This window comes from Eriocheir sinensis, chromosome 19 (genome assembly GCF_024679095.1).
Source record: "Eriocheir sinensis breed Jianghai 21 chromosome 19, ASM2467909v1, whole genome shotgun sequence".
NCBI classification, from domain to species: domain Eukaryota; kingdom Metazoa; phylum Arthropoda; class Malacostraca; order Decapoda; family Varunidae; genus Eriocheir; species Eriocheir sinensis.
Genome location: NC_066527.1, coordinates 10,692,867 through 10,711,488, shown reverse-complemented (window position 1 = coordinate 10,711,488; position 18,622 = coordinate 10,692,867). Strand labels below are relative to the sequence as shown.

The window sequence follows — 18,622 nt, the reverse complement described above, 5'->3', positions numbered from 1 at the left end:
GGTGGACTTTTACAAAGGGAAAGAGAAACTAACTCTAGGGGTTCTGTATAGGCCACCCAACCTAAATAGGCAGGACGCGAGTATACCACTACAAGAGATTGGTAGGGCGAGTAGGAGTAAAAATGTCTGCGTGATGGGGACTTTAATTATAGGAATATAGACTGGGAAGACCTAGTGGGTGACCTGGAAGCCGAGGATTTTCTTAAAGTTACACAAGATAATTTCCTTAAGCAGGTAGTTACTGAGCCTGCCAAAGGAAATAACATATTAGACTTAGTCCTAACTAATAATGGAAAATTGCTAAGTGAGTTGGAGGTGGGGGAGAGTTAGGAAATAGTGACCACAGAACGGTTCGTTTTAGCTTAGACTGGGCAGTAACCCGCGGACCAAACCCAGTGTTAGTGCCAGATTTTAGAAGAGCAAATTACGAGGGGCTTTGAAGACATCTTGAAGGGGTACACTGGGCTAATTTAGGGATTCATGAGGGCCAGAACTGTGGGTTGGAGAGCCAGGAGAACCAGGTAGCAATGTCATACAATAGATTAGTTAGAGTAATAGTAGAGGGGCAAGGACAGCATATACCACAGCGAACACTTAGAAAAGAAAACAATGGGGTTAAAGAAGGGAATTTATCAAAAAATAAAGAATGGTGAAACACATTTCAGGGGCCGTTATATCGAACTATCTAGATTAGTGAAGAAAACACCAGGGTAGCGAAAAGGAACTATGAGATTAAAATAGCAAATGAGGCGAAAAGTAATCTTAAGGGCTTCTTTCAGATGTATAGAACAAAAACAAGGGAGAAAATTGGACCGCTGAAAACAAACACAGGCGAGCTAGTAGAAAATTACGATAATATGAGCACATTGCTGAACGACTACTTCCTTTCAGTATTCACACAAGAGGATCGAACGACTATTCCGGAAAGGGTTCAGGTGTACGGGGGCGGGGATGACGATAAATTGAGGGATATAAACATTACCAGGCAAGTAGTTCAGGATGATATAGATAAGGTGAAGAAGAATAAGTCGCCAGGTCCTGACGGGATATTTCCGAGGGTATTAAAGGAATGCAAGGATGTACTCAGTGACCCACTAACCGACATCTTTAAGATGTCGGTAAATATTGGTTACGTGCCCAGCCTATGGAAAGTAGCTAATGTGACGCCGATTTTTAAAAAAAGGGGGAAAGGTCAGCTGCTTCAAACTATCGCCCAATTAGCTTAACATCGGTTATAGGCAAGATGCTGGAGTCCATAATAGCCAGGAACCTTCGGAAGCATCTAGAGAAACATAGTTTAAGTCAAGACTCGCAGCATGGGTTCACGAAAGGTAGGTCATGCCTCACCAATCTCTTGTCCTTCTACAATAAAATATTTGAGGCGGTAGACAGATATTAAAATTATGATGTAATCTATCTTGATTTTAGTAAAGCGTTTGACAAAGTTCCTCACCAACGACTGTTGCTTAAACTACAGGCTCTCGGAGTAGAGGGTAAAGTTTTTAACTGGGTCAAGGCGTGGCTTTGCAATAGGAAGCAAAGAGTGAAAATCAATGGTAAAAGATCTGACTGGGGATGTGTTACGAGTGGGGTCCCACAAGGTTCAGTATTAGATCCACTTTTGTTTATTATATATATCAATGACTTAGATACAGGAATAAGTAGTGATGTCAGTAAGTTTGCAGATGATACAAATATCGGTAGAATAATTGAGTCAGATCAGAACGCTAGTATTCTCCAGGATGAACTAAACAGATTGTATAACTGGGCGGATAAATGGCAGATGGAGTTCAATGTAGGGAAGTGTAGTATTCTGAGTGTAGGTAGGAACAACCCCTCACATAACTATTGCTTAAATGACACTCCCATAACCAGGTCTGGATGCGAGAGGGCACAATACATTCAAGCTAGAAATCGAGCAAACAGGGAATTGGGATTTATTTCAAGGAGTGTAACTAACAGAAGCACCGAAGTCTTCCTCAAACTATATTTAGCATTAGTTAGACCTCATCTTGATTATGTGGTTCAGTTCTGGTCACCTTACTATAGAATGGATATCAAATTGTTTGGGTCGGTGCAGAGGAGGATGACTACATAAGATGATTCAAGGGTTAAGAAACTTGCCATACGAGGAAAGACTCAAACAGTTAAACTTACATTCTCTAGAAAGGCGAAGGGTGCGTGGAGACATGATCGAGGTTTATAAATGGATGAAGGGCTTACATAAGGGGGATATTCATAAGGTTTTGTTGGTAAGAGAACCGGGTAGGACACGTAGTAATGGGTTTAAACTGGATACATTCAGATTCAACAGGGACATAGGCAAAAATTGGTTTACTAACAGAGTGGTGGATGAGTGGAATAGGCTTAGCAGTCATGTGGTGAGTGCCAATACAATTGTCACATTCAAAAATAGATTAGATAAATTCATAAGAACATAAGAACATGAGAACGCAGGAGTCTGCAAGAGGCCGGTAGGCCTGTACGAGGCAGCTCCTTTGACCCTAAGCTCCCGTGTATCTAACCCCACCTAATATCGCTGTCCATGAATTTATCTAGTCTATTTTTGAATGTGACAATTGTATTGGCACTCACCACATGACTGCCAAGCCTATTCCACTCATCCACCACCCTGTTAGTAAACCAATTTTTGCCTATGTCCCTGTTGAATCTGAATTTATCCAGTTTAAACCCGTTACTTCGTGTCCTACCCGGTTCTCTTACCAACAAAATCTTATGAATGTCTCCCTTATTAAAGCCCTTCATCCATTTATAAACCTCGATCATGTCTCCACGCACCCTTCGCCTTTCTAGAGAATGCAAGTTTAACTGTTTGAGTCTTTCCTCGTATGGCAAGTTTCTCAACCCCTGAATCATCTTAGTCATCCTCCTCTGCACCGATTCTAACATTTTGATATCCATTCTATAGTAGGGTGACCAGAACTGAACCGCATAGTCAAGATGAGGTCTAACTAATGTTAAATATAGTTTGAGGAAGACTTCGGGGCTTCTGTTGCTTACGCTCCTTGAAATAAATCCCAGTACCCTATTAGCTCGATTTCTAGCTTGAATGCATTGTGCCCTTGGACGGAGATCAGAGCTCACTAAGACCCCTAAATCCCTCTCGCACCCAGACCTACTTATGAGAGTGTCATTTAAGCAATAGTTATGTGAGGGGTTGTTCCTACCTACACTCAGAATACTGCACTTCCCTATATTTTACTCCATCTGCCATTTATCCGCCCAGTCATATAATCTGTTGAGTTCACCTTGGAGAATACTAGCGTCCTGATCCGACTCAATTACTCTACCGATCTTGGTATCATCTGCAAATTTACTAACATCACTACTAATTCCTGTATCTAAGTCATTGATATAAATAATAAACAAAAGTGGACCTAATACCGAACCTTGTGGGACCCCACTCCCAGTCAGATCTTTTACCATTGATTTGCACTCTTTGCTTCCTATTGCTAAGCCACGCCTTGACCCAGTTCAAAACTTTACCCTCTACTCCGTGAGCCTGTAATTTAAGCAACAGTCGTTGGTGAGGAACTTTGTCAAACGCTTTACTAAAATCAAGATAGATTACATCATAAATTTCATCTCTGTCAACCGCCTCAAATACTTTATTGTAGAAGGACAAGAGATTGGTGAGGCATGACCTACCTTTTGTGAACCCATGCTGCGAGTCGCGAATTAAGCTATGTTTCTCTAAATGCTCCCGAATGTTCCTGGCTATTATGGACTCCAGCATCTTCCCTATAACCGATGTTAAGCTCATCGGGCGATAGTTTGAGGCAACTGACCTGTCCCCCTTTTTAAAAATCGGCGTCACATTAGCTTCTTTCCATAGGCTCGGCACATAGCCAGTATTTACCGACATCTTAAAGATGTCGGTTAGTGGGTCACTGATTACATCACCTAACTCCTTTAATACCCTCGGAAATATCCCGTCAGGACCTGGCGACTTGTTCTTCTTAAGCTTATCTATCTCATCCTGAACTACTTGCCTGGTAATGATTATATCCCTCAATTTATCGCCATCCCCGCCCTCGTACACCTGAACTCTTTCCGGTATAGTCGTTCGATCCTCCTGTGTGAATACTGAAAGGAAGTAGTCGTTCAACAATGTGCTCATATTTTCGTAATTTTCTACTAGCTCCCCTGTGTTTGTTTTCAGCGGTCCAATTTTCTCCCGTGTTTTTGTTCTATACATCTGAAAGAAGCCCTTAGGATTACTTTTCGCCTCATTTGCTACTTTGATCTCATAGTTGTTTTTTGCTATCCTGGTGTTTTTCTTAACTAATCTAGATAGTTCGACGTACCGGCCCCTGAGATGTGTTTCCCCATTCTTTATTTTCTGATAAATTCCCTTCTTTAACCCAATCTCGTGTTTTAGTCCACGAGTCATCCACTTAGGATCATTGTTTTCTTTTCTAAGTGTTCGCTGTGGTATATGCTGTTCTTGCCCCTCTACTATTACTCTAACTAAATTATTGTAAGACATTTCTACCTGGTTCTCCTGGCTCTCCAATCCGCAGTTCTGGCCCTCATGAATCCCTAAATTATCCCAGTTTACCCCTTCAAGATGTCTTCGAAGCCCCTCGTAGTTTGCTCATGGACAGCGATATTAGGTGGGGTTAGATTAACGGGAGCTTAGGTTCAAAGGAGCTGCCTCGTACAGGCCTACCGGCCTCTTGCAGACTCCAATGTTCTTATGTTCTTTAGGTCTATGGGGTGGACGCAACACATGGCTAGAGGGACTTTCCAAAATCCGAGACACAATGTTTGACCAGCCAATGAGCCTACACAGGAATCATGACCAACACCTGTTGGCCAACCACCTCTGGCCAGTAATACAAGTAAGTTGGAATGAATGTAATTTATTATTATTATTATTTTTATTATTATTATTATCATTATTATGATTTCCATTTTTTCTATTATTATTATTATTATTATTATTATTATTATTATTATTATTATTATTATTGCTGTTATTATTATTATTATTATTATTATTATTGTTATTATTATTATTATTATTAATAATTTCATTATTATTATTATTACTATTACTATCATCGCTGTCACTATCATTATTATTATCGTTATTATTATCACTATCATCATTATGATTATTATTATTATTATTATTATTATTATTATTACTATTGTAATTATTACTATTCAGTCAATCACCTCACCCACCCTACGACGCCAAGTCCGGGGGTCCCTCCGGGCGACTTTCCATGCGGTCCCCCTTCCCATCCTGAGTACCTCCTGGCAGGATCTATCGACTTGCTCAAACCACGAACTCCGTGGGCGTCCCCTTGGTTTCCTCCACTCAGTCTCTTATAACAGAGACAACCTGATGAGAAAGATCAGCTTCAGGGTAACGTACCACGTGCCCGTATAGCCGGAGTTGGCGTTGGCGAACTATCCAGGTAATATATGTCGAATCAGCCTTACGGAGTAGTCGCCGGTTTGACACCAAGTCATTCCAGCGGTATCCCATGATTCTGCGTAGATATTTATTACCAAAGGCATCAATCCGCCTCTCCAAGTCCCTATTTAGTACCATTGTCTCACAGCCATTGAGTAAGACAGGGGGCACAAGGGACTTGAAGATTCGGATCTTTGTCCTTCTGCACAGTTATCGACAGCGCCATATACTCGTGCTGAGCGAGTCCATAAAACCGTGGGCAAGCCAATCCGCCGAGACTCACCGTTGTTATGAACTACGCTACCAAGATACGTGATACATTCTGAGATATCGATGTCCTCGCCACACGCATGAACAGACTATACTGTTTCATCTAGCAAGCATCCAAACACCTGTACATTGGTCTTGGCCCCGGAAACCTGAAGTCCCAAGGGCTTTGCCTCCTCGTGCAGTGCCTCGACAGCCATCACTAAAATCTCTAGCGACTCCACCAGGATTACGGCTTCATCGACAAAAACAAGGTCAGTGATCCTCGTATTGCCAATGGATGCTCCCCAATGACTGGTCCACAACTCTGCCTAGTACCCAGTCCATACAAGCAATTGTGGGCACCGCTAACCGAAAAGTTAGTTTCGCTAACTAAAAAGTTAGCTTCGCTTACACTAAACAGCTAAATTGATAAAGAAATTAGTGGAAGCTAACGCTAACCGCTAACTTGTTTTCTATGGATTTAGCTTCGGTTTAGTATTTTGGATCTAAAACCATTAAAAACAGACCTAGTGACCTGAAATGTCAATATGTTGTAGCGTAGACATAGAGCTTGCAGAAATGTATAGCATGCCAAAAACAGATGATGATAAAGGTGTACACAAATAAACATATTAATTCAACATACACTTTATTTATGCCTTACGAAAATACCAAAAAGTCTTCCTAATATTTGTCCAATTACCCTGCTTTAAAGCGTAATTTACCGAAAAGTGGAAGCCCTGGAATTATTGCGCCATTTGGCTCAACTGGTTCTGTGTCTGCCCACAATGGACATGAACATACCTGCATGATTTTTTTTAGTGGGCTCAAAGTTAGCGGAGGAGGAACTACATCTAGCGGAAGCTAATTGATCCGTTAACTGTTTGTAAAGTTAGCGAAAACGATAACCCGCTAACGAAAAAAGTTAGCTGTGCTAATTAGCCGTTAGTGGATTAGCGGAACCATGCCCACCACTGCATACAAGTGTTTAAATGTGATGGGGCAAGGACACAGCCCTGCCTCACTCCCGCATTCACGGGAAAGAAGCTGAACAAGCCGCCCTCCTACACTTCACAGTACTCTCAGTCCTAGAGTACAGGCCAGTGAGCCAACCATTCTTCCTCGCAGAAATCCCACGGAGTCGCAAAAGATCCCAGAGTGCCTCGCGATGCATCGAGTCAAACGCCTTCTAGAGATCGACATAAGCTGCAATCATCCCCTGTCGAAACTCACGTCGACGCTCCATCAGTACGCAAAGCGCTAGGATACGGCCAGATTGTTGACTTACCAAGCGTGAACCCGGACTCTTCAGGTCTCTGCAATTTCAGCAGCTGGCTGCGAATTCGCATCAGCAATAGATGGGCAAGCACCTTGCCTGGCACACTGAGCAATGCAATGCCATGATAATTGTTGCAGTCCTGGCGATCCCCTTTCTCTTTCCAGATAGGGAAATGCCATACGGCAGTCAAGACTGCATGTAACCCACGGATTATGCCCTCACCTCATATTTGAGCAGCTGTGCACTGATGTTACAGGTGCCATGTGTCTTTCCATCCCTCAACTTTGCCACAGACTCTCTGACCTCAGTCAGAGAGAGCGGGCTTTCGTTGATGGGTGGATAAGCATCCGCCGCCTGCAACCCAGCAACTGGAAGCTGCCCACGTGGAGGGTCCGCCATGTACAGCTGCTTAAAAAACTCAGCCCAACGAGCCCTTCGCCCATCCATGTCCGACACGAGGCAGCCATCAGCTATTCGGATAGCGTTCGCCTGAGGGGGAGGTCGGACGTCCTTCGCATTTAAATGGCCTCGACCTCTTCAGCGAGACCTCTGACATACCTCTCCTTGTCTCTCCTCTAGTCCTATGCGTCAGAGCCCTGTATTGGCCCTGATTCCCAGCAAGTCTGGCAGCGCGACTCTCATCAATATTCTCTAGCGTCTCCACCGAGGCAAAGCCACTCCTTGATCTTGGGCGCTCTCCAATGCACTCCTTGGCAGCTCGCAGAGTCTCACGTTTGAAGGTATCCCACAATTATATAGGTTCCTCAGGGTGCTAAGAACATCGAGCCGATATAAGACTGTCACTGCACATGCCAGGTCCTTCAGCCTCTCGAGATGGAACACAGTATTGTTGCATCTCGAGATTTTTCTTGACCTGACATGAAGCTTGAGTATTGCAACAACAAGCCAATGGTCAAAGAACTCAGCACACCAGTAGGCCCTGCAGTTCTGGAGGATCCTCCACCGAGTACTTACGAGGATGTGGTCAATCTCCTTAACCACCTCTCAGGCACCGCGATACCAAGTCCAGCGGTGCAGCTCTAATCTCTGGTACCAGGAACCCGCAATTCTCAACCTTCTGGATCTTCGAAAATTGAGGAGAGAGCTGTTGATGTTCCTGGTACCAGAACCACATAGCTCGTAGCCAACCCTGTCAGTGCCAGTAGTACAATGAACCCTATACTATGGAACGGACACTTGCCCTAGCCTTGTCATTAAAAGCCGCGAATTTTGGAAAATCAACCGCTTTGGTGCGAATCGCCATAACGCCCTTATTTATGGGGCTACATAAATGTTTTTGGTATCAATCGATGGCAAAATGAAAGGGTTATATTTCTGAATTAGCGACCGGGCTAGAAAACCAACTCAAAATGGCTAAAAGAATCGAATAAATACGCAAAAAAAGACGGAAAAAACCTATTTTTGAGTTCCTAACCTTGAAACTCGCTCATTTTTTTGAGAACTTCAAAACAATTTATTTAACAAATGATTTACCCCTGACAATGTGCTTTCCAATTTGGTGCATAACATTTCCCTACTCCCAGTAGTTTCGTCGCTTGAACTCGAAACGTAAACCCTGTCGAGAGCGATTTTGACAAACTCCAGACACTTTGCCGTTTTCGTCTAGTGTGGCCTTGCTATTGCCTCTAGAAGTCTGTAATTTGGTATGTAGCCCCTCTTGGCAATGGAAGTTGACTAACTCGAAGGATGTTTTGATAGCTCGATTCCAGGTTCATCGTCTAGCCGTCACAAAATAGCCTGTTTTTTGGCCCTTTTGCCGCGATTTGGACACGTACTGGTTTTTTGCTTTTAACTTTATTTTTTATTTATTTAAAGCTTTCCATTTCTTTCTGATTATTAATCTGTATAAATGAGCTTTTATTTGCCACCAAGTACGCCTTCCTAGCTTCAGTAGTTTTCGCTCGACCTCGACCAAAATTCGCAATGAATATTCACCGAATCGACTCATTTCACGCGCCGCGACGGAAAACCTTCCTGACGCCACACAAATTAATATATCTGTATAAAAAATCATATATGAATACTTCAATATGTGAAACCATTTTAAGCTATCCATATAAAAAAGTTACTATTTTTATATAATCATTTCACTATATAAATCAACCCATATTAAGCGCCTTATTATACATGTTATTTCTATTTTTTTTTCTAGTATTCAACCATATTTCTTTCCATTTGGCACTAATGACAGCAGAAGTAGCAGTAGCAGTAGTAGTAGTGGAAGAAGTGCTTTTTTTTACGTATTGCCTGTACAACCTCCGTTGTCTAGTGTTCAGCGTGCCTGGCTACTACTACGCCCGCCCGGGTTCAAAGTCCGGCCCGGGCAGTTGGCGTGCAGCTCACCCAGCTGTTCATCCTCCCTTACGGGTTGGACAATACATGGGTACCTTGGAAAACCTAGGGAAGATAAACTGAAGTAACCAGGATGTCACACTCGTCCTGTGTCCCGGAGTGATGTACACCCTCCCATCACAGGCTCAAGTGCCAATGCGACGGAGATGAGCACCGAGGCTACGCACAGCTTTAGCATATGCCCCAAACTCTACCTTTACCTACGGCGCCTATAGGCTTTCTTGGTGGGGCCTGGTGGTCGGCCCCAGCCCGTTATGGTGCAGGCAAATGTTTATAGAAGCGCCGCAGTGCTTGTAGAAGAAGTATTAATGATAGTAGTGGTGGTAGTAGTAGTAGTAGCAGCAATAGTAGTAGTAGCAGTAGTAGTAGTAGCAGCAGCAGTAGCAGCTGTAATAGTAGTAGTAGTAGTAGTAGTAGTAGTTGTAGTAGTAGTAATAATAATGTATCAGTAGTAGTAGTAGTAGTACTAGTAGCAGTATTAGTCTTAGTATTATTATTATTAGTAGTAGTAGTATAATTAGAAGTAGTGGTAGTGGTGGTACTAGTAGCAGTAGTAGTAGTAGTGAGTAGTAGTAGGTTAGCCTTGGTAGGGGTAGGACGTGCGTGTGGGTCGTTCCGTGTTTATATGCTGTTTTTTTTTCTAGTGCAAACACCTTGAGTCTGTAAAAATAGACATAGTGATTAAGAAAGTGAATATCAGTGCAGCAAGGAAATCTCGATGGACGTGTAGGTTCGTGTCTATAGTGTTGCGTGATTTAGAAATATCGTAAAACACACGGGTTGAGCATCTTAAGATAGAACGGCGGGTGGCGACCGTCGATGCCCCGCCCTGACCTCTGACCGAGCAATTAATGGAAAACCATATGAAGCGACAAGAGAGGCTCGCCCCACACCTCCCAAACTGGCGGTTCTGTAGCTATGTATATTTAATTTATTACTTGTATTTAGTTCAAATTAGCCTTGAAAGAGAGTGAAAAACCGGTGTTGGCAGTCGACCCGCAGACAACTGCATACGGTGCGGTGGCGCGGTGTTGTTGTTGATTATAGTCGAATCATTGTTATCAATATTTTCATTTATATTTCATATCCACCTGAAAAAAAGCAAATATATACTTAGCGTAATGAAATGATTGACATGGAGACATAAGTTAACGTAAAGGAAATAAATGGAGCCAGCCACAGCGTCTTTGCAGCTTAAATTTTGTCATATAAATCAATTAATCATTTCATACACCTTGATATAGGCTACAACGTTTATTTAATGACACTATTATTATTGGTATTAGTATTGTTATTATTATTTTTTATCATTGCTACTATTATTAGCGTTGCCATTGTTGTTATTGCTATTATTAATAGTATTACTATAATATTCTTGTCATTATTATTATTATTCATATTGCTTGTGTTCATACTGTCACTGCTATCAAAACTACTGCTTACATTATTATTGACGTTCGTGTCATTAATATACTTTTAATACTTTGTTTACTTCTGGTCTGATGCAATTACAATTATTACTCTCTCTCTCTCTCTCTCTCTCTCTCTCTCTCTCTCTCTCTCTCTCTCTCTCTCTCTCTCTCTCTCTCTCTCTCTCCTTCACACCGACCTCTCCTGTCTCTTCCCCACCCACCCTCTCTTCACACTCTACGCCCCTATCCCCGGTCCCCTCGTTCCCCACACCGCTCCAACCGCCCCTTGGTTACACTAACCTCTCTGTAACCTCGATGCCATGCTGACACTAACAAATTTCTCCACACAGCACTAATAATATCTCCATCCCAACTCTCTCTCTCTCTCTCTCTCTCTCTCTCTCTCTCACCCTTTGAAAACAATGTGTCAGCCTATTGTATTAATTATATATCTATCTATATATCTGTCAATATCGCTAAATTAATAGGAATATTAATAATAGTGGCATTCCACAGTATATAGCATTACTACTTTCAATCATAATCAATAATCAGTCACTATTACTACATGTACTACCATTATTCCTGCTGTCATTACTATCAATATCTATAATTTTACAAATGCCTGACCCTCCAAATCAAAGAAGATGCTGCGTTTGTACAAATGATACAGATGTATAAATTGTGCATGTGCTAAGGAGAAAAGACGCTGTACGAACTGTAAGAAGAGCGATAGGTGCCAAAAACCCCTCGGCAGGGATCAGAGCAGGGAGGATAACGATGAAGCGCGACACCGCGGTGACAATGAGGGCCGCCGGGGGAGGAGTGAGCGGGGGGAGGGGGTGTCGGAGGGAGCTGCTGCACAACCGCCACCTCCATATCCCCCTCAACCGGTACCACCCCTTCCATTGGCACCGCCAATGCTACCACTGCCAACACCACTACCACCATCCCCTCATCACTCTTTCTCTTCGACTGGACAGGGCGCGACGGAGGTCGGGAGAAGCTTTGCTTGGAAGGGGCTAGCGGAGGGGGAAGCAACGAGGTGGGTGGATGACACATACCTTGAAGTTGTTGGGTGGTCTGCTAGCAATCTTTTTGAACCACCCAGATGTGGAGCCACGACATTTATCATCAAAGAAATTGTCACCCTGTTAAATAACTACATCCAGAACACACAACTGGCGCCCCTATCCCTGAAAATTGTATTCACTCTCTCCCATCTCTTCCTCCAAAAAGCACACCCAAAACCCAAACAAGCCGAAAATATCGAGGCATTAAGAAGGCGAGTTGCCTTGTGGCAAACTAACGAGTTAGATGCCCTCCTTGGAGAAGCCAGGGCCATACAGGAGAGGCTCCCCGGACCCCAACAAAACAACACCTCCGCAGAAGACAGGGCCCGGACGTTTGCAGACAAAATGCGACAAGGCAACGTTGCGTCTGCAACACGAGCCTTGTCAGAAAATTCCACACGGGTTGTGCTTCCACTCACCAGGGACACGATCAATCAACTCGAAGAAAAACATCCTCCACCGATTGACGTGAAGGGAAAGAGACTGGTAGGATGCCACCAACCACAGAATCCAGTTATATACGAAAGGATAACATGAGAGTTGGTATGGAAGAAGGCCCTCCAGACTCGTGGCAGCGCGGGGCCCTCAGGACTTGATGCACGGGGATGGCGAAGCTTGCTGAGCAGCGCCAACTTTGGCAATGCAGCTGTGACTTGCGCAACACCATTGCAGCACTGGCAAGAAAACTCGCCTCCTCCAGCTGCCACTATGTGGACGCCCTGACTGCATGCCGCCTCATTCCCCTGGACAAGAGGCCGGGATGCAGGCCTATAGGAGTCGGAGAAGTCCTGCGGCGCATCGTAGGCAAATGCATCATGGCTGTCGTCAGAGAAGATGTGAGAATGGCAGCAGGGAACCTCCAAGTTTGTGCGGGGCAGCAGGCAGGAGAAGAAGCAGCAGTCCATGCCATGCGGGAGATATTTGACCACGTGAAGTGCGAAGCAGTGCTTCTTGTTGACACCAAAAATGCCTTCAACACAATAAATTGAAAGACTATGATACACAACATTAAAACCAAGTGCCCTAGCTTAGCTATGTATGTCGAAAACACCTATACATACCCGACCGACTTATACATAAATAGCCACAGTGGAAAAGTGAAAGTGTTAAAATCATCTGAGGGAACAACACAAGATGACCCAATAGCCATGGCTATGTACGCCCTGGGCCTATCAGTCCTCCAAAATGAAATCGCGTTCGCAGAAACACGGGTGAAACAGGTGGCTTATGCGGATGACCTCTCAGGTGCTGGTAAAATCTCAGACTTTAAAGGGTGGTGGGACACTGTGAACACCGCCGGCCCTGAGATAGGATACATCCCTAACGCCACCAAGTCTGTCCTTATTGTCAAGCCTGAACATGATGACCATGCCGCAGAAACTTTTAGAGAAGTGGCGTCATTGTGACAAAAGACGGACAACGACACTTAGGTGCAGTGATCGGGACAGAGGTATATAAGAAGGAGTACGTAGGAGACAAAGTAGCTGAATGGGTGAAGGAAATAGAAGCTTTGTCTGCCATTGCCAAGACTGAGCCACACGCTGCCTATTCAGCATACACCCACGGCATCCAACATCGGTGGACGTTCCTGATGCGCACCATCCCCGGCATCAGTCCACTCCTCCGACCACTAGAAAGTGCCGTCAAGAATGTATTCTTGCCGGCGCTAGTGAAATCTCATGCTTTGGGGGAGGAGGAGAGGGATATGCTAGCACTTCCCCCAAGACTGGGTAGGATGGGGATCACCAACCCTGAGAAGCTGGCTGATAAGGAGAACCAAAACTCCATCAGCCTTACCAGGTCACTCATCAACAGGATCATCGCTCAGGAGGCAGAGGACGAGATAGACCAAACAGAAATAAGAGAAATTAAAAGAAAAATCTCAGAAGAAAGGCAACAGGCCCAAAAAGACGAGCTGGACCGTCTTACACACCACCTGTCCACAGAAATGGGTAGTAAAATACACACAGCACAGGAGGCAGGCGCCTCTAACTGGCTAACGTCATTACCAATCAGAGCAAAGGGCTTCAGCCTAAAAAAAACAAGAATTTGTCGACGCCGTTGGTCTGAGATATGGCTGGCCAATTGAGGGACTGCCTGATCTCTGTGCATGTGGATCACCAAATGATGTCACCCACACCATGACATGTAAAAAAGGAGGCTTCGTCTGTATTCGACGCGATGAAGTGAGGGATCTGACAGCCAGCATGCTCGGGGAGGTATGCCAAGACGTCACTACCGAGCCGGCACTGCTTCCCCTGGACGGCGAACACCTTCGGTACAGGACAGCCAATACCTCACAGGAGGCACGGGTTGATGTAAGTGCCCGCGGTTTCTGGGTGCGCGGACAGCGGGCGTTCATGGACATCCGCATATTCGACCCGATGGCTGCCTGTCACCGTGAGCTGCCCCTGCAAGCCGCCCAGCACAGGAACGAGCAGGAGAAGACAAGGGCATACGGTGAAAGAATCCAACATGTGGATCAGGGAAGCTTCACCCCCCTCGTCTTCACCACATCCGGCGGGATGGGTCTCAGGGCCCAATGCTTCTACGCACGCCTCGCGGAACATGTTTACTTTCCCGACACAAAATCATGGAGGGCTCCATAGCTTGGAGGTCAATAGCCCCAACTCTGTTCGCTAATGACTGTGGCATCCAACCATATCACTAATACTACTTAGCACCAAATCTATATATAACACCCTATCATCTATTGCGTCTAGAACCCCATTTCCTTCCCTACTCATGTCACTTCCGACCCACCCTAATGACACTCTCTATCACTGTGGCCTCATAGTCCATATTGGAGATGTTGGTGGCCTTTGGGCCAGACTGTCTTGCGCCCCTGAGACATAGGATGGCCGACCTGAGCAGGGAGAACGAGAAGCGACAGCTCATCCAGGCTATAACGTGGCTCCTTGGCTGATGCTTCTTTTCTGAGATCAGTTCCACGAGTCGTGCGTAGAAACAAGGGGCCCTGGGACCCATCCCGCCGGATGTGGTGAAAACGAGGGGGGTGAAGCTACCCTGATCCACATGTTGGATTCTTTCACCGTATGTCCATGTCTTATCCTACTGGTGAGTGCCAATACAATTGTCACATTCAAAAATAGACTAGATAAACTCATGGACAGCGATATTAGGTGGGGTTAGATACACGGGAGCTTAGGGTCAAAGGAGCTGCCTCGTACAGGCCTACCGGCCTCTTGTAGACTCCTGCGTTCTTATGTTCTTATGTTCTTATGTTCCTGTGGTGGGCGGCTTCCAGGGGCAGCTTACGGTGGCAGGCAGCCATCGGGTCAAATATGCGGATGTCCATGAACGCCCGCTGTCGGCGCACCCAGAATTCACGGGCACTTACGTCAACCCGTGCCTCATGAGAGGTATTGGCCGTCCTGTACCGAAGGTGTTCGCCGTCCAGGGGAAGCAGTGCCGGCTCGGTAGTGACGTCTTGGCATACTTCCCCGAGCATGCTGGCTGTCAGATCCCTCACTTCATCGTGTCGAATACAGACGAAGCCTCTCTTTTCACATGTCATGGTGTGAGTGACATCATTTGGTGATCCACATGCACAGAGATCCGGCAGCCCCTCTATCGGCCAGCCATATTTCAGAGCAACGGCGTCGACCAATTCTTGTTTGTTGAGGCTGAAGCCTTTTGCTCTGATTGGTAATGACGTGAGCCAGTTAGATGTGCCTGCCTCCTGTGCTGTGTGTATTTTTCTACCCATTTATGTGGACAGGTGGTGTGTTAAACGGTCCAGCTCGTCTTTTTGGGCCTGTTGCCTTTCTTCTGAGATTTTTTTTTTCATTTCTCTTATTTCTGTTTGGTCTATTTCGCCCTCTGCCTCCTGAGCGATGATCCTGTTGATGAGGGATCTGGTAAGGCTGATGGAGTTTTGGTTCTCCTTATCAGCCAGCTTCTCAGGGTTGATGATCCCCATTCCGCCCAGTCTTGGATGAAGTGCTAGCATATCCCTCTCCTATTCCCCCAAAGCATGAGATTTCACCAGCGCCGGCAAGAATATATTCTTGACGGCATTTTCCAGTGGTCGGAGGAGTGGACTGATGCCGGGGATGGTGCGCACCAGGAACGTCCACCGATGTTGGATGCCGTGGGCGTACGCTGAATAGGCAGCGTGTGGGTCAGTCTTGGCAATGGCTGACAAAGCTTCTATTTCCTTCACCCATTCAGCTACTTTGTCTCCTACGTACTCCTTCTTATATACCTCTGTCCCAATCACTGCACCTAAGTGTCGTTGTCCGTCCTTTGTCACAATGAATCCACTTCCTCTAAAAGTTTCTAGGGCACGGTCATAACGTTTAGGTTTGACAATAAGGACAGACTTGGTGGCGTTAGAGATATATCTTATCTCAGGGCCGGCGGTGTTCAGTGTCCCACCACCCTTTTAAGTCTGAGATTTTACCAGCACCTGAGAGGTTATTCGCATAAGCCACCTGTTTCACCCGTATTTTTGCATACGCGATTTCATTTTGGAGGACTGATAGGCCCAGGGCGTACATAGCCATGGTTACTGGATCACCTTGTGTTGTTCCCTCAGATGATTTTAACACTTTCACTTTTCCACTGTGGCTATTTATTTACAAGTCGGTCGGGTATGTATAGGTATTTTCGACATACATAGCTAAGTTAGGGCACTTGGTTTTAATGTTGTGTATCATAGTCTTTCTATTTATTGTGTTGAAGGCATTCTTGGCGTCAACAAGAAGCACTGCATCGCACTCCACGTGGTCAAATATCTCCCACAAGGCATGGACGGCTGCTTCTCCTCCTGCCTGCTGCCCCGCACAAACTTGGAGGTTCTCTGCTGTCATTCTCACATCTTCTTTGACGAGAGCTATGATGCATTTGCCCCCGATACGCCGCAGGAGGCGAGTTTTCTTACCATTGCTGCAATGGTGTTGCGCAGATCACCAGTTGCATTGCCAAAGCTGGCGCTGCTCAGTAAGCTTCGCCATCCCCGTGCATCAAGTCATGAGAGCCCCGCTGCCATGGTTCTTCCACACCATCTCTGCTGTTATTCTTTCATATATAACAGGATTCGGTGGTTGATGACATCCTGCCAGTCTCAGTCCCTCCAGGTCACTCGGTGGAGGATGTTTTTCCCTGAGTTGACTGATCGTGTCCCTGGTGAGTGGAAGCACACTCCGTGTGGAATTTTCTGACAAGGCTCATATTGCAGACGCAACGTTGCCTTGTCGCATTTTGTCTGCAAACTTCCGGGTCATGTCTTCTGTGGAGGTGTTGTTTTGCGTAGAGTGTGAAAAAGAAGGAGGGTGGGGAAGAGACAGGAGAGGTCGGTGTTTGTGTATGAGAGAGAGAGAGAGAGAGAGAGAGAGAGAGAGAGAATAATTACCTTCGCCAACGAAGTTGGAGGGGGTTATAATTTCGGTCCGGTCGGTATGTTTATTTATTTGTTTGTTTGTTTGTTTGTTCGTGAACAGTCTCCTGTGAACAATTTTGCGGATATCTCAATAATTTTTTTCAGGGAAGCTTCGTGTCTATCTAGAATAGAGCCCATTAATATGTTTATGTCAAAGGTCAAAGGTCAATGTCAAGGTCGCACAAAACATAATTTTGGCCATAACTTCGGTTCTCGTCATCGTAGCGACTTTGGACTTGGTTCATATTTTAGCGCATGGAAAGACACACCTTGCATGACCTTGACCTTGTCGTTTGACCTTGACCTCGAAAAGTTCGCCCAAGGTCAAAAAATAAAAAAGGTAAAAGGTCAAGGTCGCACAAAACGTCAGATTCACATATTTTTGGCCATAACTTCGGTTCTCTTCAACGTAGAGACTTCAAACTTGGTTTATATTTTAGTTCATGGAAAGGCGCACCTTGCATGGCCTTGACCTTGACCTTTGACCTTGACCTCGAAAAGTTCGCCCAAGGTCAGTTTCCAAAAAAATATAATTTCATCAAATTTCGAAACAAATGCTTCCATATGACGCGCCTTGCATGGCCTTGACCTTGACCTCGAAAAGTTCGCCCAAGTTCAAAGTTTCCAAAAAAATAGAATTTCATCAATTTCGAAACAAATGCTTCCATATGATGTACCTTGCATGGCCTTGACCTTGACCTTAGACATTGCCCTCGAAAAGTTCGCCCAAGGTCAAAGTTTCCAAAAAAAATGTAATTTCATCAAATTTCGAAGTAAATGCTTCCTTATGATGCATAGGATCACAGTTGATGCCCATACCAATTTTCAGGACGATCTTTGGCGGAGGTGTGCACTCCGAGTGCTATGCATCTAGTTGTAATTGCAATCATAACAGAAGTACACGAAGTATTAAAAGTACAGTGATCACACTAACGCCAATAATATTGTAAGCAGTTGTATTAATAGCAGTGATAGTATGAACACAAGCAATAATAATAATAATAACGACAAGAATAAAATAGTAATAATAACAATAATAACAATACTGATGATAATAATAATAATAATAATAATAATAATAATAATAATAATATTAATAATAATAATAATAATAATAATAATAATAATAACAATGATAACAATAATAATAATAATAATAATAATAATAATAATAATAATAATAATAACAATGATAACAATAATAATAATAATAATAATAATAATAATAATAATAATGTCACTAAAAAACGTTGCAGCCTATTTCAAGGTATATGAAATGATTACGTAATTAATTCATATGACAAAATTTAGGCTGCAAAGGCGCTGTGGCTGGCTCTGTTTCTATGCTTTCCGTTATCTTAAGTCTCCATATCAATCATTTCA

General features: G+C 44.3%; 1 protein-coding gene across 1 annotated transcript in view; it reads left to right on the top strand.

Moving 5' to 3' along the window:
- Nucleotides 1–18,622, top strand: part of LOC127000964 (uncharacterized) — a 94,380-nt gene that overhangs the window by 50,859 nt on the left and 24,899 nt on the right. The window contains exon 6 of the mRNA XM_050865136.1: nt 4,732–4,865. Coding sequence (XP_050721093.1) covers nt 4,732–4,865 — 134 coding nt within the window. The remainder of the gene's footprint in view (nt 1–4,731; nt 4,866–18,622) is intronic.